Source organism: Dermacentor andersoni, chromosome 1, assembly GCF_023375885.2.
Source record: "Dermacentor andersoni chromosome 1, qqDerAnde1_hic_scaffold, whole genome shotgun sequence".
Taxonomy (NCBI): Eukaryota; Metazoa; Arthropoda; class Arachnida; order Ixodida; family Ixodidae; genus Dermacentor; species Dermacentor andersoni.
In genome coordinates this window covers 38,889,846-38,915,551 of record NC_092814.1, presented here as the reverse complement: position 1 = coordinate 38,915,551, position 25,706 = coordinate 38,889,846, and the positions used below count along the sequence as shown (strand labels likewise).

The 25,706-nt window shown below is 49.6% G+C and overlaps 1 protein-coding gene across 2 annotated transcripts in view; it reads right to left on the bottom strand.

Annotated features, from left to right (window-relative positions):
• Positions 1-19,659, bottom strand: part of LOC126545260 (uncharacterized) — a 165,286-nt gene extending 145,627 nt beyond the window's left edge. For both annotated transcript variants that reach the window (XM_050193036.3, XM_050193037.3), the window contains exon 1: positions 19,424-19,659. In XM_050193036.3, coding sequence (XP_050048993.1) covers positions 19,424-19,579 — 156 coding nt within the window. In that variant the 5' untranslated portion in view covers positions 19,580-19,659. The remainder of the gene's footprint in view (positions 1-19,423) is intronic.
• Between the last annotated feature and the right edge of the window lie 6,047 nt (positions 19,660-25,706).

The following is a 25,706-nucleotide window of genomic DNA, read 5'->3' as shown; positions in this document are numbered from 1 at the left end:
TTGATTGTAAAGACCATTTCAGGCCTGGGTCTCGGTTCGACATTCCATAGCTACGTCAGCTCTTTCCTAACGGACAGGAAGGCCAAGCTTCGCATTGGGGACTTCCGCTCCGACGATGTGCCCCTCGGAGGGCGGGGCACTCCTCAGGGCGCCGTCATCTCACCCACACTGTTTAACATCTGCATGATTGGTCTTTCCGAGAGGTTGGCACGCGTAGAGGGCGTCAAGCACACCATATACGCCGACATCACCTTATGGTGCTCCGGCGGCTGCGAGGGCAGAGTCGAAGAATCCACGCAGGAGGCGATCGACGTGATCGAGGAGTATCTCCGCCCCACCGGACTTCGATGCTCCCCCGCCAAGTCGGAGCTTCTGCTTTACAGAAAAGAGAAGGGGGGCAGACCCAAAGATTGGAAGCCAGTCTCCGAAAGCAGCATCAGTCTTCGCACTTGTGACGGTGGGGTAATACCCAGGGTCGACGTTATTCGGGTCCTGGGCATGTTTGTCGAATTCAACGGCGGGAACGGAACGGCTCTCCGCAAGATCATCGCAAAGACGGACAACGCTTTCCGCCTCGTTCGCAGAATAGCACACGGCACCGAGGAATGAAGGAAAACAATCTCCTCAGGCTTATCAATGCCTTCGTACTATGTCGCTTTATGTACACAATTCATATGCACAACTGGCTCAGAGCGGAGCGAGACAAGCTCAACGCTCTCATCCGCAAAGTGGTCAAAAGGGCTCTCGGGCTACCCATCAGGACCCATACCGAGGATCTCCTCAAGCTGGAGGTGCATAACACTGCCGAGGAGATTGCCGAAGCCCAAGAACGCGCGCAACTCACTCGCCTGAGCACCACAGCGGCAGGTAAACACATCCTCGAAGAGCTGGGTCACCACCCTGCTGGATTCCAGATGGTCAGTACCCCGATCCCTAGATACATTCGAGACAAGTTCGAAGTGGCCCCTGTGCCCCGAAACGTCCATCCCGTCCATAACGAGGGCAGACGCAAGGCCAGAGTAACAGCCACCCTCAAACAGATCAAGCAACGAGACATTAGAGCAAGCTTCGTCGACGCCGCGGAGTACAGCGATGGGAAGTCCTTTGCCATCGTTGTGGTCGACTCCAGCGGCAAGATTTCCAAAAGCGCTTCCATTCGCACTTCAGACCCCGGAGTCGCCGAGCAAGCCGCCATCGCCCTCGCCCTGCTAGATGGTCGTGGGTCCGAGATATATAGCGATTCCAAAACGGCAGTTAGGGCTTTCCAGAAGGGCTGCATCGCCAAGTAAGCTGCTCGTCTTCTTAGCAGCTCGACTTCTTAGCAGCTCGAGTCGATATGCTCTCACGCATCATTCAATCCACTGGTTTCCCGCTCACGTAGGGTCGGTCGAGGGTGCTCCCCCGAACCTCAATGAGTCTGCTCACGAGGCTGCGCGTGACCTCACCGACCGCGCTTCCTCTGCAAGAAGCACCGACTCCCCTCCTCCCTACGGCCACAGGGACGCTCCCGCTACTCTCAACGAGATTATTAAATTCTTCTACATGTCTAGAAGGGTATTTCCACCCCCTCACCCCAAGTTGAATAGGGCGCAAGCTGTTTCGCTTAGGCTTCTGCAGACCAGCACGTATCCGTGTCTGTCCGTTCTCCACGAGGCTTACCCGGACGTGTATCGCGACGACACCTGCCCCTCCTGCGGGCAGACCTCCACTCTAGCGCACATGCTCTGGGAGTGCGGGTCGACATACCCCAAGTTCATCAAGGAGGAGTGGGACTCGCTTCTGCGTAGCCCCGCTCTAGAAAAGCAAATCCTGGCCGTCCGGCGTGCCCGCGACCGGGCCGGTGGGCTAGACCTGCCGATCCCCACGTGGAACTAGCCGGGTGCGCGACGAGTTCGCGTCCTCGCCGGACCTGCAATAAAGTTTCTTCACTCACTCACTCACTCACTCACTCACTCACTCTTCGGCTGGTAGTTTCGTAGCGCTCTGAAAAGTGTAAGACACCACTCAAGCTGCTGAAAGGTTAAGCCTCGGCTGCGAGTAGAATGACCAGAGCTCCTCCCCATGTCGTCTCAACTTCAAGCTGCTTTGTGGGCAACTAGGAGAAGAAAGGTGACGAGGCAGGGGAATTATCGCAAACAGACGTTTTTGTTGTTGTTGTTCTCGTAGACAACAGTGCTTTAACTACGAGTAGTACTCTAACTAGGAGAGAGAGAGAGAAAACGCACTTTCGTAGCCGCCAATCTTGACACGCTCTCGAACACCGTGGCTCACGACTGACCACCGGTGCAATCGTCCGATTGCACCGGTGATTCTCGGTGCATGATCAGTACATAGAGCAGGCGCCGACGATTAATCCGCACAAGATTCACCTCGGAGCTGCTTTGGAGAGACCGTATGGAGAGTCCTTCACTGCGTCAACCCATCGAGGCAGGCATATTTTCTCGTCCGCTGCCCAAAGGCACATCTTTGCAACGCATTGTCGCTCAAAGTCTGGCAAGAGGTACACAGCGAGGAGCCAGCTTGTCAAAGTTTCGGCGCACGTGCAGCCATCGAATGCGTACAGTGCGGCGTTATGGCAAGGACAGGGCACAGTGCACAGGGTGAGGTGTCAGATGTGACGTCGCACTTCGATGTAATTAAGTATAAACAGACTACCAATTACCGCAGTTGTTATAATAATAATCAATGAATCGAAGGTGTTTATTAAAGTGCCCTCGAGGGTCTTGGTGCTGGCGCACTCGGTAAAACAATGTACATGAAGAACAATGTACATTGTTATGTGTGCACCCGAACACACGCACGCACACATAAAAAAAAGAATAATAATTTCGCGAATACAAATTTTAACAGAGCATAAAATGTGTACACGCGTAGGGAATAGAAGGCTAAAGTGGCGAAACAGACAAAAGGATTACAGAATGACGGAACACACAACAGATATGGGAGTTTTTGTTCAGGTATTGTAATACCTCTGCAACTCCTTTCAGGAAAATATTAAAATTAGGCATGAAGATATCCAGGCACTCTGAATGGGCGTTATATGTCGCCTGCACTCTAGACAGAGGGTCACAAAAATCTGAAGGTTGAAAGGCGCGCTGTTTCCTTGTGCCTTTCTGCGGAATGTAAAAGCGCACATTAGAAAGCAAGTGCGAGCAGCAGATTTTTTCATGTATTAATTTGTGAAGAAAAAAAACATCCGACTTATTGCGTCTACAGGTGAGGGTAGGTAACGTGAGTGTCTGTGTTAGCTCTATGGGGATGGAAGGCTTTTGACAGAATCTATATTTAAATATAGATGTGAACTTCTTGTGCACATTTTCGAGAGGTTCACAATTTGAGCTACAAGTGCCGTCCCAAACCACGGTGGTGTACTCAAGAACTGGAAGGCATACGCTCTTACATAAAGTTACAAGTCGCCCAGGTTGTTTGAAGTCACTCGTCACCCGACATACTGTGCCGAGCGTTCGAAGTGCACGCTGCCTCGTCTGCTGAGCGTGGGGCGAGAAATTCAGAGAGCTATCGAAGTACACTCCAAGGTCCTTCGTTCCCTGAACTCTTAGCATGAGAACATCTTTACACTATGGGGAAGTAAAGTCCTGTTAGTCTTCCGCGTGAAGCTTACAAACTTTAATAATAATAATAATAACAATAACAATAATAATAATAATAATAATAATAATAATTATTATTATTATTATTATTATTATTATTATTATTATTATTATTATTATTATTATTATTATTATTATTATTATTTCACGTGCTACTCGGAACACTGCGCCTGGACGCGTTGATCGGAGGTTAAATACTTCGAATTATGTTAACTTCAACGCTGAGAAATTCTACTTCTCCACCTACACTCTTAAACAAATGTACACCCTTTGTGTTGTACCTCGCCATACAACGATAATTGTCATCTGTTTTGCTTGCGTTTCCTTTCTTGAAAACTCTGCGCTCGCTACTATCCTGTCGAGAATGTCCTATCATGTTGATAACGCGCATGCCGTTCGTGACTTGGAAGTGCCGGGCTCCCAGGGTTCAAGAAAGGAAATGCGGGCAAGACAAATTACTATTATCGTTGTGGGACAAGATACGACCCAAATGGTGTAATTTTAAGAGTACGTACGAAGCCACAAAAGTGCGGCTGCGTTTCTCTAAATGCACGCTTGATCGTGCGTGTACCGGTGCAATGTGTGAACTTCCCTCATCTTCCTTCTCTGTCAATCCCCCTTCCCCAGTGCAGGATGGCCTCCCTGCCTTTCCCTTATGACTACACTCTCTCACTGCTTTTCCACCAAGCTTGAAATATACAGGAGGAAGCGTGTGATGTGAAAGGAGAGTAAGCAACAGGCGGCGTCACGTACAATACTGACACCTAGCGTTTCGAAGCTGCCATTGAAGACCATCTTTCGAGTCATGCCACCTAAACTTGACCCGCCATTTTGCTACGTGCTCACCCGGCATGTAATGTCCCGTTCCTGGGACCTTTAAGTGAGGTATTACAAATAAATTAATAAATTCGCGACAAGGCACTCAACGGCCGCTAACGTCACTGTACGCGATAATATGCGTGCGCTTCAGTGTTGTGAAATCCTGCACGGGCTCCAATTTCGTTATTGGGCAGCACACGCGCTGTACAGTGGCACTGTACTGTACCGCCTCGATGCCGTTAGTTCGGAAAGCCAGAGAGAAATAAATATTGAAACGAGAAGAGAACAAGGAAACGAGCTCAAGACGGGGGAAAATATTCCGGACTCGGGATAGAGAACGATCGCCAGGCTTGAGCGATTCCTGGGGCTTGAACTCACTTGCTGCGACCAGCATCGGGCGCTCACACAGCCGTCTTCTCAAGAACATGATTGCGATGAGCAGAATGTCGACTCCTTCCGCTGCCGATCTGCCTGATGCGCCTTCGAAATGTACGAAAAGACGCCGCCGCACAAATTGCCGAGCGGCGAGAGCTGCGCGATAGCTCGGTGGTCCCGCTCCCAACGACAACACACTGGGACGCCTGCGCGAGTTTGCCGTCCCCAGAGGCGGCTTCGCTTTGCTCCGCGCGCAGCGTCGTTTTCGTATGGCGAGGATGAAGCGCAACGTAATCAGGGATGACGACAGTATGACGGAAAAACACAGCAAAACCCAGCTGCCGAGTTCATAACTGCTACAGTAAAAACAAGACGCTGTACGTGTCGAGAGAGAGAGAGAGAGAGAGAGATCTTTAATGATGGCTTGACGTGTTGACACCGTGCTCCGCAGCCATGTTTACAATCTGGCTTTTTTCCTGACGAGCAAATAACGACGGTTACTGCGACTTCTTCCGCTTGCCGAGTGTTTCACACTCTCTTCTGCTGCAATGCGAGGTCCGCAGGTTCGTACACATACGCTGTCAGGAGGAGCGCTCTCCAGCTGAGCGCAGGCCCGACGACGAATCGGTCGTCGTTTGATTATACTCGCTCCAGCCGCCTCCTCTCCCTTCCCAGAAGCACGCAAGTACCGATCTGCAGAGATCAAGCGCGTCTGAGAACTGCCATAGTATACCTGAATATATTTAAGTGAGCCTGTAATTTCTACTGTAAAGCATTTACTTTTCTGATCGCCTGAAACGTGAGGGCAGAACGAAGCTAGAACGGCTTTTCAAAGGACTGTTCAGCCGACAGCTCAGGGAAGTTCGAGTTATATAGCCATATCACGCAACACTAATTCACTTTATGCATTACATTTGCATTACATTATAAGGCTCTACCGTTTGATTTGAGCCTTCCATGCCTACGCTGCGAAGAAGAAAAAGATTATTTAGTGGACCTTGTGGTCCTCAGGCTTTTGTTCGCGACTGTAGCTAGACAGCGCTGTCCTGGAGTATGTTCCCAAGACCCGAGAGTCAGACGCGCAGTCGCTTTCTCTCGTCCGACGAGAAACGGACGCTGGAGCAGCGCGGCCACCAGAAACCTGTCCTTTTCTTCTGAGAGCAGCGGCGGGTGGCCGAGGGCCCAGCGGGAGCGAGCTGCCGCCAGCCAGTGTGCGGGAGGGGGGCCCTGCAGCAGGCCGTGATTAGGAGGGCCGTTGCCTTGGCAACACGCAGCAGGGCAGCTCGCGTTTTAGCAGCTCAAGGCCTGCGTGCTCCTGCCGCCATCGACCAGCGAGCAGAGAGCCGAAACGGCGGCGGCGTGACGTCACCGCCTCCAGAGTCCAGCCACCCAGCCTGCACATAGTCACGCACCCTCGCGCCAACCGCTGCAGAAAGCAGCAGCAGCTTCCTGTGCTGAAGCTCGAGGCACGGCGCAGAGCGACGCAGCTCGTGATCACAAAAAGGCACCCTGCCCCAAAATGCGAGAATCTCCAGGAAACGAAACGTCCGTCCACCGTCCTGAGCCCGCGGTAGCCAAAGTTCAGTAAAAATAAAGATCTCCGCGTCCGCGCATCGCACGCTCAGCAAGGCAAACTCGAACGTCCTTCGCTGCTTTAGACAGTTCGTGAGCGGGGCACTCTGGCTGGTCCAGCAATTTCGTTCGTGATTGCAATGTTACCCTTGCGGTGAAGTGTAGTGAGGTACGCAGTTACTTGCGGCATTTAAGACACCGATAACTAAATGCCTCGAAATATGCCTGCACAGCCGGAAAACAAAGTGTAGTCTACTTCGACATCTACATTTGACAGGAGGATGCGGCGGAGCTGGCCACGCCCGTCACTTGCCTCATGTAAACAAAACATTCGCAGCTCCACTGCTCGTACATAACTCGCAGCGCTCACCCGAGAACGGCGAACGAATCGGCCTCGCAGCAGGACGCGCCTAAATGCAAAAGAAGCGAAGTCGATAAGCATTCGTAAATTTTTTTCGGCGGTGGTAAACAGTGACGTAAGCGACGGCTCTCAACTTGAGACGCAGGCGACAGACGATAAGGCCTTACACTTCACCACGGGATACATATTATTTCGTGACTTATTTGGCAGATCCCTCTGGCGTATACGTAGACCACGCTCGGCCCAACTTTGTACGTTGTCGCCGTCGAAATGCAGGGAATGCTTGCCGCGCGTGTCTCAATGATTATGCTGTCGAGCGCGAGGTTGCGGGTTCGATTCCCGGCTGCGATGGTCGCATTACGATGGGGGCGAAATACAAAAACGCTCGCTTTGGCTTAGGGATGTTAAACCCAAATAATCAAGTGCATAAAATGATAATGGGTGATTCTATTCCCCCCCACCCCACCCCCAACAAGAAAAACACTCTTGCAGAGACAGGAGGTGTGTGTGCCGTCAGAAAAGACGCAAAAGCGTGTGGTGACGAAGATTTTAAGTTGGTTTCTTTTTTAATTTGGGTTTATTTGCAACAATGTTCCCCCACCAGGCCGCCGTGACGTCATAAATTTTGACGGCTTCTGCTTTGGCCTTCTTAATTTTTTTAGCTGGAGCAGAAGACTAAACTTCGCAAGTATCGAGAATTTCTACTGCGCTGCAAACGGCCCAAATATGAGAACATACTTTGAAACCGGTGCCGTCATAATGACGTACCGCCGCTGGTGTTTCGGCGCAGAATTAAAGAAAAATGTGAAATTTAGCCTACATTTTCAATTCTGGTCATCAAACTCTTGTGATGTGCGCGTGTGTGTGACATCGCATCATGTAAATTACGTTCGTGTGATGTCAAATAAGCTGATTATTCGAAGGTCAACGTTTCATTTTGTTTAAATTTCGCGTCGAAACCCCAGCGCCGTTACGTCAGTGTGACGTCACGGACGCCAAATAATGTTTTTGTACTGGGGATATTGTTCTTAGTATAAGTCTTTGGCTCTCTGAACACACAATGCAGTCGATCTTCACTGATAAAAAAAATTTGCTATACTCGCGGACAACTTTTTGTGGCTATGAAGGGAAAACTACGGAGGCAAAGCGCGCACAAGTGAGAGCGCTTCTGAAAAGAGTCCCGCGTTTTCACTCACGTTAGTTTAAGCTGGGGAAGAGAAAACACAGAGACCTTATTAGCAACAGTTAAATAAGACAGAACACACCAATGAGTGTAAAGGTCTACTTATTTTGCGGCTTCTCCTTCCCGCATCTGAGCAAACGCGAAACCGTCGCACGTGCAGACTGTGTCGACTCAGCGTCTGTTCCGAGCAACCACGAGCACTGTCAAACGCTGCCGGACTACTTGGCGCGGTAACACGTATGCAGTAGCCTCGCGCCCGTAGCTTTCCCTTCATTACCACAGAAAGTTGTACGCCATCTATAGGCCTGAGCAGCCTCCGTCCAAATTCATGATGTCGCGCCAACTTGGTACCGGAACTTCAAGGCGGCGTCGTTAACCGTCTTTCATTTTCGCGTATTTTCTGGCTCACCGAGGCTTTTTCTCACGGTATGAGTGGCATTTTTTTAAAGGGTAATTTACTAATACATCTAAAATAACTTTCTCTTTGATGTCCGTTTACGCGCGCATGAACGGGTATGTAGCATCGTGCTCGAATACTTAGTAGAGGGGCCAAAAATAAACGGAACAGGGCGCTGCGATCTAACTGTGCTGGCGTGCTACCAAACAACTATTTGAAGATCTACAACGCAACATGTTCCATGCAAACATTGCGGTTGCTTGATCATAACGTTCCCTTTGCTTCTGATTCGTATGCTATACAAGCTGTCAAACGAACTTTCGTAAAGCCACAGGGCTGCTCCTTGAAGTACACAATTTTCGAGAAATATAATGATTACAGCTGTTATAGGTGCTGACAGTGAAGCCTACCCTTTATTTAGAACACTTTTTTTTTTTTTAGTGCACGGCAGCACACTTGAAATTGCAAGCGAACAAGTGAAGTGCAAGTGAAAGTTCACCTCTTCGTCTAAGTATTTGATGAGGCTGACATTAGTTGCGCGATAAACAACAATCTACAATTAGCTACTTAATAAAATTACATATTTAAAATTATTTCGGAGCGCATGTCACAACTGCAAAAGTCAAGACGACCAGTGATCAAGAAAGACCAAGTCCATTCAATAGCAATCCTGAGACTATATATCGCCAGTTTCGACGAAAACACGTATTTTATGGCCGCTGTATCTCCATGGTTAAAAGTTACAGTTAAGACATTCAAGAAATCCTCACCCGGAGAAAATGTTAATCAGAAGCATGAGAAAGGAAAACGTATTCAAGGACTATAGCAATGGAATTAACACTTACGATATAATGGATTATACTAGTGCCGTTCTTCGGTTGCATCCGTCTAACATATAGCGGACGATATAATGCAATGGCTACTCACAGATTGAATCAGAAGCCAGAATTAACATGAAAAAACAACTCGCGTATGCACATAGAGTCGCCAAAGTTAATATATAATTGAAAAAATATTATCTTTAATATTAACGCCAGCAGCAACGCAAACTACATTTGTGTATAGCTGAGTATTTGGTCAGGTGCAAACGAGCAGCATACAGCGTTACCTAATTTATTTATTTGTTTCAAAATAGCTTAGGCCCCGAAGGGCATTGCGCAAAAAGGGGTATATACAGAAATTGTAATCGCGAGAACTCAGGAATTATACAACACATTACACAACCATTATACAAAAGCTACAGAAAGAACAAGGGGAGGGTGGGGGGAAAGAAAAGCAGCGTATCACTAATAAACCAGTGTAAATAACAAACAAGCAAAACTCTTACATGCAAGTGTTACAGGTAATCAGTGTGTAACATTTCTGTGAGACGAAAAAAAGAAAAAAGACAGGGATGCAAACAGGGTTGTTCGTTTTTAAGAGCATATAACATACATGCTCAAAATAAACTTTACAGCTGGGTTTTATCGGCAGGCTCACTCTTCAAGCGAGGTCAACTACAACGACCATTTACAAATTCGCTAATGAACACTTTAAATACTAAGTTTGGAACACACGTTTATTATCGCAAGAGTTGAAGCCTGGCATTTCTAGACGCCACTCCATCTTTTGGTATCGTTGTAGCGCGATCGTGCCTCAACATATACGTTTGAAGCTCCAGCTCAAGCCTGCAAACCCGGGTTGACAAACGAACGTGTCGCGCCGTGTGTATCCTGCGCTTGCTCGATTCGATCGATGCCGGAGCAAGTGTTGTTTGTTTATATGTATCTTCTTTAGCTAGCCTACAGATAAGCCTCTCGCGTCACGATGCCAGGATTATCATATCGCGCGCCTACGTACGTCACACCTCCACTGGGCGGGCGACGCGAGCAGATAATGATTATGAGTGTGGAAGGAAGGGGATGACGTAACAGTGACAGTTCTCACCAGGGAAGTCCCGGATAAGTACTGCGCAACTTTTCCATCGAGCGGCCATGCCACCACAAATGGTCGAAAAAATTACGGGCTTCGAATTTGCTGTTTACACGCACGCCCCAAATTTTATAATTAAATTCAGTTAGCGAAACTTAGTTATCTAAATGACCACGTTGCACCTCCTCCTCTCTACTCCCGTCCCCTCCCCCCTTAAAAAAAAGCTGCTTCGGATGATAAACTTCAGCCTGAGCTTGGAAAGTCGAATCTAACCAGTATGTCACACTAATTCCCAAATATTTGCTCCCACTAAAGTAGATCATGTAGTATCTCACTGTGTATAGCCGGAACAATTCTACAAAATTTGCTGGTCTCGGATAATGACTTGCTGTCCACTCGTAATACAACTATCGTACATCATGTCTGCGTAAAATATATGCCTGTGCATTGCGTACACCTGTCCTGCGAAAATGTGGTTCGTGTAGACGGCAGTTTTCAAGCTTAACCACAACGTCATTAGAGTATGTTTTAAAGGCACTCAAGGGAAACAAACAGTTTAGAAAGGTGAAGTATCCCTGCGAAGTCTCGTCTGCGTTCATTTGGCGGAAAACGTTCGGCTATTACGGAACAAAATAGTGGGCAAACTCCTCTTTCTTGAATTTTGTGCCGAACCTTTAATGCCGCTACGTCAGTGCGACGCCATGGATTTCAGTGTACGTTCTTGAATTTGGGCCTTTCCATATAGGCAGGAAACTACCACTAAACTCGCTAGGTTGCACCTTTTTGTTTGGTTAGAATGCAATATATAGTCGTTCTTTACCTACCAACAACAGACTTGACCAGAGTAGACGCTGTCAAAATTTATGACGTCACGTTAAGCTCGTGCGGCAACTTGAGAGCGGCGTCGCCATCTGCAAATTGTATTCTGGATTACCAAGCCTCCTCGCACGGTAAGAGCTGTACCTACTGCAGAAGAGTGACGTATATTCGTACACAGCTCAAATTTGTAATCCCCTTTAGTGGCCGTTTAACTATGAAGGTCATACGCTACTGACAACCTTGATCGATTACGTCACAGCGTCTGCAGCGTTAAACTCCGACGCGCGGTTCCTGCAGCAAGTGCTGCGTATAATGACAGCACCGTATCCCTGAAGAGAAAAGGACAGATATGCACTTCCCGAGACGATGGTGCTTTTGACACTCCAATGCGACTTTTGCCGGCTTAGAAAGTAGCAGGTACACAAAGACGTTTAACGAGTAATAAGTAACGGCAAACTCCGGTAGCATGGGGGGGGGGGGGGGGGGAGCAAAAAAAATATAGAAGCAGCTGCGGGGATTGTGAAAATTCACGGTCGGCGGCAAGACAAGAACAACGCGTTCAACCTGTATTGAAGAAATGTCGCGCACTTTTTCAGCATCGCGAGGGGAAGAAAAACGAAAGAAATGGGGAGATGCTTAACGAACAACAGAACTGTCACCGGCGCGGTCACAGGTGCCGCAGGGCGAAGCTTCGCGCATACAATGCCCGCACACAATGCCATGCACATGCGCACATTCTGAATTCTGCCTTCGGGCTCCGCGCGACGACGGCGGCGGTGACAGATGCGACGCACATCCCTCGATTGTCTCTCTGGCCGCCACCCTTGGCATATATGGGAGAACTAACAGACCTGTCTGCCAGGGCCGCTTATATGCGTCACAACACGGCCTAGCAGCACGGCACCACTGATGTCAGCAGCTGATCGGCCTCCCTCAGAGCTCGCACTAAGTCGTCTTTCCGCGAATCCAAATCGTGACGTGAGCGGTGATTATCATTGCAGATAATTAAACTCGAGGCTCTTCTGTGCACTACTGCATGCGCCGCAGCGAGCAGAGGCGAGGAATGCCCGCCAAGCTGCTGCCCATCATATTTAGACGCAGGAAACACAGGACGGACAGGAGCAGGGAGCGCTCCTGTGCACTTCGCCATCATGTCCATGTCCACCGATATAGCTACACAAACAGATCATGTGAGAGCTGATTTCATTCTGCCTGCAAATTCCCGTCACCCCATCTTGACCCCGGCGGCTCCGGACTGTGCTTCCCTTAGTTCTGTTACACTAATCAACTATACGTATCACGTGGCCTGACCGCGTGTTCCCCTTAATCTCAGCTAAAATATAAGCTGCCCGCTCTGTTAATCTGTCTTCCTATCTCTTAGCGTTACGGCTACTATTTTCCTTTCCATCGCTCGTTGCCCGGTCCTCGGTTTGGTTAAAAACGTTTCTCTCCGACCCTAAAATATTTTATCTTATAGTTTAGTACTGGCAGAGTTTGATTCCATAGAATGATATCGATAGGCTGTCATTTATGATGCGGGAGTGCCTGCCGAGGGCCACACAATTCTACGTTGTACCCCTAGCTGTACTACGAATGCTAAGTAAAAAAAAAATAGAAGAAAACCTCACGTGAGCACTACATAAACCGCTATGCAGGAAAATGCCGTGTTCTCCGAGAATTCAAATAGTCGTAGAACACATCTCTCCTCGCACGCTGTCGCACGAAGATGCTGCGTATATATGGGCGACCTATAACAGCTTTCAGTAAAATATATGTTAGAACATGCAGAAACTGTAGCACACGCTTGTCGCACGTGAAATGATAACAATGCGCAAACATGAACGCTGGGAAACGCTCATATTTGAATTAGACACTACGGTTGCTGCCAAAATGGCGGACCTGGCGCCACGACATTATCGTGACGTCTAGACAAACAGTAAAATTTTCTTACGTTGTGTAGTAATGAGGCCAGGTATGATGATGTTTCTAATAAAAAAAATTCAAAATAAAGTGCTGCAGACATTTCTTCTGGCTGTGGCAGCAGCAGCGATCGCAAGAATGGAGTGAGCCTGTGTTTCATGACGTTATGTGGCATCCAGTTCGCGATAAATAAACTCATTTGTCAAAAGAAGTAGTAATGTAGTAAATCATTTAGGGTGATGTGACGCTTGTTTGGTCAAAGATTTAGAGGGTTTAGAGATTTAGAGAGCCTCGAAGCGGCTAAGCCTGCAATGAGAGTTTTTTTTGCATCCACATCGAGCACAAGCTGCAAGGCGGTTGCAGTAGTACATCCCTCACAAGAAAGGGAACAAATAATAAATAAGAGGCTGAGGGCGCTATTCATGCAGGGTGTTGGTGGTGGTGATAGCGATTATATGTGCAAACCCGCTGCACTCTCTAGGCACAGAGTGGTGGGCTAGTCATATCATTGTTATCGCGTCTCATTTTATCACGATAGCGCGGCACTCTTGCAGCGAACACGTAATCACTGTTACTGTCCTGATTAGATAACGCGTGCCGACTAGTATTTACTTTCAGCTGCCTGACTAATGGATCATATCGGTCACTTTTTTGTCTGAGTTACTGTTACGGCACTGATTAGATAACGCCTGCCGACTAGTATTCACTTATGCCTGCATAACGCACCTTATCGCACACTCGTTTCCGAGGAAAGCACTGAAATTTAAGAGAAAAATGTGCTTTTGAGGTTTGGCAGAGGGACGCATCTCCTGCGCGCGGACACCGTAAATGGCTCCCTGCAAGCGGACGGCGTGAACTATTTTGGGGCACAATTAGTTTATATTCGATTGAATACCAAAAAGCACTGAACAGTCCCCACTGTGAACTTCCGACTGGATTTTAGTATAGAAGCCCAGAAGGTTTGTCAGCAAACATCTGTTGCTGGACGGCAGCGAGAAGAAGGCGCCACGCGACACGTGGAGTTGGCGACACGTGGAGTTCAGCAGTGTCACCAAGGGCACATAGCTGCGGGCGACGCGTAAGCAGACGGAGCGATCGACGCGCCAGTCTCTCACAACCAAGCAGCACTAACGGACAAAGGAAAGCACATCCTCGACATGGCTCAGACGTACGTACTGAAACTAAGAGCCAAATTCACAGCTTTAAGGTCGGCATTGACGTAGCGGGGACTCTGGAAAGTTTGACCACCTGCGGATCTTTAACGCGCACCGAATGCACGGGACACGGGCGTCTTTGCATTTCGCCCCCATCGAAATGCGGCCGCCGCGCGGCCGGGATTTCATCCCGCGATCTCGTACTTACAGCAGCGCCAACAGCATGGCCGCTAAACAACCACGGCGGGTGACAGCGTCAAATGCGACGACGTTTACACAAGCTCAGCGATGGTAATCGCAAATAGCATTAATTTGACAAGTCGCGTCCAAAAGCACGTTACACAGAAAGGCCCGCGAGCCGCACAGCTCGCGCGGATACTTTTTATTTTGGCTAAAGATTTGCATGTAACCTATATCAATGAAAGATCCCCAGGTGGTCGAAATTTCCGGAGCCCTCCACTACGGCGTGGCTCATAATCAGAAAGTGGTTTTGGCACGTAAAACCCCATAATTAATTTTTTTTTTGTATATATCAATGAAACCAAAAAACCCTCAAGTGATTTTTCGACCTTGTCGAAGGTGAAAGCCATCGCGATTTCACAAAAAGTTGCAACGCTTTGCACGTATTACGAAAGAATAATGGTAATTAATCCAAGAATTTCCACAACCGTTAGCCACGCCAGTATTTACTACTACTATCAGCTTGCTTTTCATAACCTGGATGTTTCCATCAAGCGTTGTACTTCGATTCATTCCAGCTTGTTTTCGCACATACGGATGCCAGAATACGCGTGGCGCGCTCGTATGAATGCGCAGTTTGTTCCTTATCGTGACTCCCCTAACTGCCACAGAGGTGAGGAGTCGCGGAAACAGGGCTGACTCACCTATCTACAGAGGCAGCACGCTTGTAAACAAAGAGGCCGCTGCGACGCAGAGTGTAGTAATGCAGAATATATACGAATGTATAGATATCAGCGTGCAAGCAAAAAAAGAAGAAAAAAAAGGCGGATGACTCTTGTCCAATAAATTAAGTGCGAAGCGACGAGAGCGAATGTTGTAGCGCAGTAACCCGCGTAGTCGCAGTGCTTCGCGCAGTATCAGTTGCTGTGAACATCTGCTACGGTGCCCAATCGGCGCATCCCTGTTTGTCTGAAGCTGTGTTTTGTAGTCAGCCCTTCAGATACGACTGGTTCAGCAACTACAGGAGCCACAAACAAAGGATGCATCCGTGGCCGGCACGCGGCGTCGGCCGTGCTTTCGGGTTAGCCTGCGGGAGCTCGTGCCGAGACGCGTAAAGCCCAGACCACACGTACTTACGCTTGCGGACGCGCGCAAGCTCGCGTTCACGCGCCCACGCATGCGCAGACGGTGCGGCATGGCTCGTACGCGTCAAAACGCGGCGTGATCTCGGGGAACAGCTCTGCTCTGTTATCGAGCGCTTCGGTTGACTCGCGCCGGCGCGCCTGGCTACGCAGCTACAGCGCGAAACGTTCAACTCTCAGTGAAGCAGATTCATATTATGCAAGAAAATGCTTCTTTCTTTCTTTTGCATTGATCTAACCGCTATAAAAATATTACAATTATATTTATAGAAATTGAAGCATATTGAAACACTGTCGATAACAAATTACGAAGCGGCGCCTGCCAAGGCGTCTGTGAGTGAGCCCAGGGAGCGCGCGCTGTCGCGCGTCTTTGTGGATGCAAACCGCCATTACTCGCGAGGCGCGGCAGGCTCTAGGCGCGCGGACGCGAGCTTGCGCGCGTCCGCAAGCGTACGTGTGGTCTCGGCTTAACACAGGGAACCGAACCGCGGCTACGAGACGCCGTGACAAACTCTCTGGCGCCTCTCCCCAGCCTTTCAAGTGCAGCCGTGCGCCTACGCAATCGCCTCTCTATGAAAAAAAAAAAATTATGGGGTTTTACGTGCTAAAACCACGTTCTGATCATGAGGCACGCCATAGTGGAGGACTCCGGAAATTTCGACCACCTGGGGTTCTTTAACGTGCACCTAAATCTAAGTATACAGGTGTTTCGCATTTCGCCCCCATCGAAATGCGGCCGCCGTGGCCGCATTTGGGAACAGGGAATTGCATCGTCGTAGAACATCAGAAAAAGAAAAACGAAAGTGTTCGTCCTGCCGTTCGAAAAGAACCGCCATTGGAATACAGCCATCTGATATGCCTACACAGAAGCTGGCGGCAGTGCTGCCGAATCTTTGTGACGTCAAGCTCTACATTTTGTCCATAACGCCATGATTGGAAGGCGACGTTATATACAGTTAAAACTCGATCTAAGGAAACCCGGTTTTACGAAGTTCCCGATCTTACGAAGAAATTTCTGTTCCCCAGCAGGTACCCATATGGTTCGATGTTGTCATCAACCCGAATTAACGAAACTGACTTGGCCGAACTCAATTTAACGAAGTTTTTACTGAAATAAATGAGTAAAAAAAAAGCGGCGATTTCTTTCTAATCTTGACACAGACGGGTTTTTCTTCGAGCATGCGCTCTAAAGCTAACGCGTTAAAACATCTAGGCGCCGTAGTCGCTGCCCTAGCTTTATTTTGACGAGGCTTGATGCCGCGCCCATGCACGGAACTGCGGACTCAAGACCGCCTCGCTAAGGGCGGCGGTGCTCACTTTCGTTATTTCGTGGTTTATGCAACAGATGGCTGGATTAGCGGCAAATACGATGCTGCGGTAACTTTTGCGTGTCACTACGTTACAATTTTAGATTTCGAAGGACCGAAAAATTCCTTTCTCGATTTTACAAACTTCCCGATATAACGAAATAATTCGAGCGTGGTCACTAATTCGTTAAATCGAGTTTCAACTGCAGGACAAAGTAACGTCTACCGCATAACATGACTAAAAGAATCGCGCATTGCAGATGGGTGGTGACAGTTTGTGCATAATAAGTATACACATATTCACCCACCGTTAAACTGCATTAAATAACGCCACACGGATTATCAATTGATACTACAATCCTAAGAACCGTGTTTTCCTTTTAATATTATTTTAGTGGCATCACCCGATTATATTCAATCGATGGCCGCTGCGTATTCGACAACTTAATGATGTAATCTCGCAAAACCAGCAATCATGGCTAAGCCTATGCAAGTTCACATCATCGCGTTATACGCTTTATAATAAACAGCGCAGAACCCAACTACCATACCCTAGCCAACTACCAACAACGTCCCGGGCCGCACGCTGAACTGACGCGAGTTGGAAATTCGAGTTAACCTCCTTACAGAGCGCACTAAACAGGCGCGAAACGGTCGAGCTGTAGAGAAACTCCTAAAGAGTCGAAATGTATTTTTCCTGCATAACGGCCCCGGCGCTGCAAGTGCCAAAAACGGGCCTTACCACGAGTCTATCGGCAGCGCCACACAGCGGTGGCGTGTGTTGTAGGAACCCCGCGCCTCGCGCTCGTATTCCACCGCGACCACTGATCACCCTCGCAAATGCGAAGCACGCAGCAAACCCGTGCTGGCCTGTCTCAACTGCAGTGCAACGCATCCAAAGCCAACCGGCAGATTAAGCGCACATGCGTAAGAAACGATCGCGCTTTCGAGGGAAAGTTCGTTTCGTCTGGCGTTATACTTCCTGCCTGCCCGCGTTTCCGCCTCCTTTCCACTTCCGCATCGCACTCGGGACATGAGTCGCTCCTTCAGCACTGAAAGCCACCGTCGCGGGTTCAGCTTCGTCAAACAAAAATATATAATTCCCTCCAACCAGGGAAATGTATGGCCAAAGAACGAACATAATAATTACAGCGCACACAAAGCAAGCGCTGAGTGGCCAAAGGTACAGTTTTCTCGTTAATTAAGGCACACAGCTGCCGTTACCCGAGTTAAACGTCGAACACAACACTTTCTCACACTGACTCTGCAAAATGTTTGTGCCCCAGCAGTGGCGCCGATGAAAAAAAAATTTGAAAGCATCCCGTGGTGTTCGCCCCCCCCCCCCCCCCTCCATTTTTTTAAAGCCATTTTTCGCTCACCGCAATGTCCACACCTGCGCGAGGGAAACTGAGCCACAAAAACCAGGTACTGCTTGCCCCCCTTTCGGCTCGATTATTCCGACACACAGGCGCAATTTAATCTTGCACAATGGCTAGTTATGAGAGTGCTCGCCACAGGCCAGTGCTTCCCTGGGGCATTACGCGTGGAGTTTCTCAGGTTCTACGATACGTACAAACGTTGTTCCCGAGGTTTCCGTGGACAAATGCAACGCCATGGTTGCACGAAACCCTGCCCAAGAGAGCGACCTGCGTCACGTCAGATGCCAGTTATACGAAACACGATTACGTTGCTCCGGCCGCTCGGTACGTGCGTCATGCTAGCTTGCACTCCGAAGAGCCGTACAGCGCGCACATAAACAAAAGCAAAACACGCGTCTCAACGGCGTAGTGCGTCAGCTACCACTATACGGTAAAATTATGCACGTTTATGCATGGAAACTGGCTCAGCTGGGAGAACTAGTAAGCGAAAGAGAAGGTCGGTAAGCGACAAAGAAACTGCAGGTTACCCAAGAGCCGCGATCACGTAAGCACAGCAGTGGCAGCGATGGAATGGCTCACGCGCTTGCTAATAGACGATAATACAGATCCCAGATGTTACACTGGGATCAACATACACAACACCTGAAACAGATCTGAAACGAACGAAACCACGTCAGGCTGATTTTGAGGGGCCATATCAACGGACAGGAACCCAGAGGGGGCGGGGCGAGGGCAAAGCGTGACGAGCGCGCACTGAGCCCAGGCGATCGCCGTTGCCACAGGCACCAGCCGTAGGCTGCACTAGAACGACTGATTACGCCAGGCGGCCCGCGACATTCCGGCACACACCAGAACGGCATCAGTGCACGAGTCTACCAAACTAGCCAAACAAAGGCCGGCGCCTCCCTTCCCCGTTACTTCCCCCTCGCTGGCGGCATCCGTGCAACGCTCAGAGCGCCTGGCCGCCGCAGTCCAGCGAACACGTCCTGCGGAGACTTGCCACGGCTTTGTGTCGGGAGGAAGCAGGCGCGCGCGTCAAAAGGAGAGGGGGCCCCGCGGGGTCCGATCGAGGCGTGCCCCCGGCGGGGCTTCGGGTCGCGAGGTGCGGGGACGCCCGCACGACCCCGGGAAGCCCCGTTCGTCAAGAGCCAACTGCGCAGACCGAGTGACGCGAGCGGGACCCCAGCCGTCCGCGATCGCGGCATGTGGGAAGCGGTTGGCATCCGACAGATAACGGCAAGTCAGCCGGCGGGTGCCAGTCGCCCCGTCAGGGACAGCTGACAAGAGGCTCACCTGGAGGCAAGCTTGCGGATCGGGCGAGAATCCATGGTGCGAGCCGGGCCCCGGCGACGGCAGCAGCGGGGGGCTGTGCCGGGGCGGCTTGGGGAGCAGGTAGCGGGACACGGTGCTAGCCGCACTCTCCTTGTGCTGAGGGCTGGCCACGGGCATCGCTGATCCAGCGAACGAGGAGCCGACGGCCGCCCGGTGCGCCCGCCTCAGCCTGTCGGCCACTCACACTCCGCGCTCCGGAGAAGCGACAAAACAACCGCGCGGCTGCCGCCGCCGATAGCGCCGCCGCTGCTAGGCTGCTCCCATTGCACGCGCCTAGGGGGGATCCAGCAGCCGCGATTAGTTGGCCATGGCGGCGGCCGTCCCGCGGACCGGCCTTGCAGGGCCACTGGGCCATTACGAGTGCGCTCGGTCACTGGGCTAGCCTGTACATGTGGGCCAGCTCGCGGGACTTTTGCCTGCTGCCGTCCCGACGGGCCCCACTCGGTAATACCTGTGCGCCAGCACGCAGCCCCGCGCGTGCTACCTGACCGGCCGGGCGTTCAAAGCTTGCCTGAACAGATATCAAATCATGTCAAATAGTACAGGAATCTCCCAGTTCATGTTCAATCAACAATCGCTTTTAAGTTAGAACATATTCCAATCGACGATTGTTCTCCCTTAGCTATGGCGTTCTGCTGCTGACAACCAAGTCGCAGCTTCGAGTCCCATCCACGGCAGCTGCATTCCGATTCAGGCAGAAAGAAAAAACGAAAGAAGGGGAGAGGGAACCTTATCCTGTACCGAGCTTTGCATAAAAAACCTGGTCAAAATTAATCAGGAGCCCTCAATTAAAGGGTCGCTTTGGGACATCCCCACCAATAACTCGACTGATGCAATGTTTACCGCTGTAGTTGTACTTACGTTATTGAAACGAGGGGATGTGCTCGTGTTCATATTAAACAGGACTGTGTCAGACGTAAACTCTTATAACGGTGAAGTCGGCCACGAGATGCGAACACATTACGCGTATAGCTAAGGCCTTTTTACGGCTTTGCTTGCCGCGGAAACATGCAGGGCAGGTGATCAAAAAGGTGCTGCACACTACGGCTGGAGGTTCAAGCAGCCCTTGTTGTCCCTTCTCACTACTCTGAACGAGTTCCTAAGAGTTGCTTAAGTGGCATAAGAGTGACTCTGAACGAGAAAGGGAAAGAAGCCCACTGTCAGAGAATAATCGAAAACGTACAAGCAGATTAACAGATGTATTAGCATTATTAGCAGAAGTATTAGCAGATGAGCGAATCTGTACGCCATGGGCAAATAGCGAACGCAGTGCGCAATCAGAGCCAGCGTGCCCCACCTTCTGTTTGCCCTACTGTTGGCTCAGTACTTTTCTCTACAGTATACACTTCACTCCACCTACGTTTTCAGGGTGCGTGCTGTCCCGTCAATGAATATGAGCAGTTATAACAGTTTATCGGAGCATGTTTTGTGTAAAAAAAATTAAAGGAGACTCAACTCCAGTTGAAATCTACATAATACGAAGCAGTCTTCGTTTGGTAGAGAATGGTTCTAATGAATCATATAGCTATTCTGCAGCGAACTGTTTATGCTTTTGCGATGTCTTGCGAAATGATGCGGTGTGCAGGGCATGGTGTTCTTTGTTGTTGTCGTGACATACACAGTGACCCAATTCGGCGTCAAAGAGGTTCATTGTGGAGCGGCAATACCCAGTGGTACATACCGACGGGAACGGCTGACATTCTGACTGCACTATCTTCTGCACTACCTAGGATACACTAGGCTGACCTACACTAGGCCCACTAGGCTGACTGCACTACCTTCGGGATCGGCCGGCCCACATTTTTAGACTGCACTACCTTCGGGGATCGGTCCACAGTTTTTGACCTTCTGGGTTGGGCATTCGCCTCCAGGTGGCCGAATAGCACGGGCGCTTGTCACGGCAGCTCCGACGAGTGCGATACCTTTTATACCGGTGCGCCGGGCCCTGGGCCCTCATCACCGGCGTTCGCTTACTCCATGATTGCCCCGACTACTGGGAGACGCCGTCAGACGTCCCTCTACCAGAGAACACGGAGTTACAAGCCTCCGAAGCACTAGAAGGCGCGCCTGGAGTACTAAGCCTATAATCAACAGCTCAATGCACGGCCGTCATCGCTCTTCCGAGGACGCTGCGCGAGCCGCACAGTAACCCATTCGCCCCGCTCTCGGACCTCTAGAATTTACAGCGCATCGAAGGCAAGTTCAACGAACCTCCTCCTAACACTCAAATTATTTCAACAACGAAGAACGGTCAGAAGCGAACCCGTGGTACATATTCGTCAGCAACAGTGTCCATGCCAGCAAATAAAGCGTCCGATGTGGTTTGATGATGGACCGAGGCGAGTGACCCTTCGGGAAGGCATCAGCATGACCGAGTTAGCCGAACGTGCAGCTGATGTGGTCTTCCCGCAAACATCATCCCCATCGGCGACAACTTACGCGAAGGACAACCCTGACGAAGATGACGAGGTCATAAACAGACCATTCACTATGTATGCCCTTAATCACGCGCTCTAACACCCAAAGCGCACGGGCAGCAGACGGAATTTCCACAGCGCACCTTGGCGATCTCCCCGATACTCACAAACTCTTGGACGAAATCAATCATTTGGGACAAAGGGGAACCGCCTCCGGCTTGGAAGTTTTCTATTGTGAAGCCAAAGCCCGGCAAGCCACCGCACTCCCTAAGCAACTTGAGATCAATATCATTAACATCACGCGTGTGCGAAGCTATGGAAAGTATGGTGAATGCATGTCTGAGTTGGTTTTTGGAAGACCAGAATCTTTTTGTACCAACTCAGAACGGTTTCCAACGGCCTCATTTATTCACGCAAGATATCCTCCTACAGCTAAAGGAAGACGCACTCGATCCTATATAGATACGTCACCGCAGCCGAAGGTTGTAGTTGGAGTGGATATACGGAAGGCTTTTGACGGAGTTCCCCACGACTTTATCATGGCAGAAGTACGTGCCCTGGGTCTGCGAGAACGCACATTTAACTTTATCGCGGCTCTACTTAAGGACAGAAGCTTTCAAGTCCAGACAGGGCAAGAAACAAGTTCGCCACACTCCAACAGAGTCGGTGTCGAAGTGATTTCACCGACACTGTTCAATATTGCTAGGCACCAACTACCCGACAAATTGGCGAAGATCCCGAACGCTCAGCATGCAGTGTGCGCAGGTGTCACCATATTGACACGGTCCGGATCGGTAGGTGAGCAAGAAGAAGCCTTACAGACAGCACTAAGCACCATTCATGAGTATTCTAAAGGGGTGGGGCTTTGTACAGCCTCTGAGAAGTCGTACACGACGGAAGACCCACTAAGTCCAAAAACGAAGAGAAAGAAAGCGTTTACCCTTCATATTGGCGACAAAACCATAACACGTAAGGCGTCTATCCGCATTTTAGGCATGCACATCGACCGTATGACACGGCAAACACGTGGCTGTATACAACGCACAGTCAAAAGAGTCAAGCGGATTCACCACGTGCTTCGACGGATATCGAATCGCACCCGAGGTGTGCAAGAGCGTGAAATGCGTCCGTTTGTTCAGTCTTTTGTCATTTCGAGAGTGATGTACGGGCTGCCTATCATCCACTCTCAGCCGTACACAAATGCAAACACTGGAGCGACTCAACCACGAAACACGCCGCATAGCAACCGGCCTCCCTCACTACACACCCACCTGGACATGCTCAAAAGATGCAGTGGCCTCAATGACTACGCCGAACTTGTTGATGTACACAAATATAGTCTAGAAGTCCGCCTACGATCCACGCAAGCAGGGAGGCAAACCCTTGCTAAGCTGGGCTATGCGGGTTCGCTACAACCATTACCGCGATGCTCTCCGCCTTGGGACCACACTCAGCTAACAGACCCCACAGCAGTGCCGCCAGATATGAAATTAGCGCACACAGAGCGGCGCATATCGCACGTCAAGAGGCCCCTCAAGTAGACTACACTCGACGACAACTTTCTGTGGCAGCACTGCCAAAGCTACGCGGACGCGTTCGCACGTGCGGAGATTCTGCTCTTGTGTTACTGCGCCAAGCAGTGCCGACGCTTTTCTGGCGGCTTACGGGACCGGGAAAACCGGACATGGACAACAGAAAACTAGGAACAGCAAAAATGGAAATCGTTTTCCTAAGCAAGTTCCTTTATTTGTTACGAATAATTCTTGAACAAAAAAATAAAAATAATAATTGGTACGGCTTGCTTTAGGCTACGTAGCTTCTAGTTGCTTACATTCGCGGACTACATGTAGATGCGCAGTAAAAAAATTCCTGGCTCTCCCGTAATGTGGAGTAGATGTACGCTTGAAATAGCAACCGGCAGAGCAGATTGGTTGGAGAAAGGGAGCTAAAAGCATGTTATGATTAAAGATGTGCTTTGACTCCGTATACTGACCACGTGTTTCAGCGAACACTTTCAAAATCTTTAAAGATGGCCTGTGGCAGATAGCATAATTCCAGTTCGTCAGCTGGTCTACTCGAAGAGGCAGACATTACTTGCAAAAAAAAATTGATATGCATAATCAAATAATTAACAAAAACCGCTAATTAACTTCTAAACTAACTACCTTATGACCCATATTGCAATTTACTAATTCTAGCCGCGGAGTTCGCAAGGCGGATCCACTCGGAACGAGTTCTCAGGATGCACCAGTTTCAAGATATTAATTCCCAAACTTTGCAGAGAAATGCATTGGCGTTTCAGTTACTTTCTTAACAAAACGTCGTTTTATGCATTCAGGCCAAAAAGTAACTGGAACGCCAATGCATTTCTCCGCGAAGCAGTTGAACGCCCTTTCCTTTCCCAGCCTTAGTCCCGGCAGCAAGATACTTGTGGAAAGTGACATTAAAACGTGTTTCCAATCAACACTTCTAGGTCGACCCAGGAAAACGGCCAGATACTCGTTATAGAAAACTGGGTTGAACTCGCCAAGAATGCTTCGCAATAAAAAAGAAAGCACTTTGCGCATGGCTGGCCGAGTACCAGTCATATCCCATATGCTTCACCGAGTCGTAATCGGACCCAATGCAATGACGAAAGGAGGAGGATAACCGGGATGGGGAGGAGGGGGGACATAAAGGTTGAGAGCAAAGGGACAGCTGCGTGGGCAATAGCTGTTGCGGAAAGCATTTTAGCGTTAAGCGGGCAGTAAATAACACGACATTTCTTGCGAAGCTCCCACGAGCTCGCACAAATATAAACGAAATATCGCTCATATTTCACCCCAATAGCATGCTCCCTTACCCTGTTTCGGCATTCAAGGCTAACATTCCGCTACTTGAAAGGGCGAGCGTCTAATCGGTCGAAACAGTTCTACAGCCATGTAGGTCAGCGGTTCTTTCTTTGTAAGAGACATGAAGGCACGTAAACAGTGCTATAGCACGGCAAGAGCTACGAAACGCATGGCTGCCACTTGTATGTTTTCGTCCATGTATTTCTTTTTTTGAGCGCTCATCGCGCTATTAGCACCACTTCAGACCACTCGATTTACGGACGCAACGAGGAACCGCAAAGCAAGACCCGTTCAAGCCTTAACCAAAAAGCGCCCCCGCACCCCTCCCATTGTGGTGCCATAAGATCGGTAGGTTATCGACGAGAGTTATCAGTAATAGATTTATTTGTCATTCAGCGATTCTACAGCGAGCTTACCACTATTATTGAAAAGAAAGGTGTACAATCATTGCATTCTGCTGGTGTGAACATATGGGCAGAAACTTGGAGGTTGACAAAGAAGCTTGAGAACAAGTTAAAGACCGCACAAAGAGCGATGGATCGAAAAATCTTAGGCGTAACGTTAAGAGACAGGAAGAGAGCGGTGTGGATCAAAAAGCAAACGGGGGTAGCCGATATTCTAATTGGCATTAAGAGAAAAGAATGGAGCTGGGCAGGCCATGCAATGCGTAGGTTATATAACCGGTGGACCATTAGAGTTACAGAATGACTGCCAAGAGAAGGGAAGCGCAGTCGAGGACGGCAGAAAACTAGGTGGGGTGATGAAATTAAGAAATTCGCAGGCGCAAGTTGGAATCGGTTGGCGCAGGACAGGGGTAATTGGAGATAGTGGGGTAAGGCCTTCGTCCTGCAGTGGACATAAATAGGCTGATGATGATGATGGTGGTGATGATGATGTCACGCAACCATGCAAACTTACGTCACTCTCGTACGACATAAATGACGTCAGGAAGCGGTCGCTTGCTTGCCACAGAAGTTTACTAATTGGCGGTGTGTC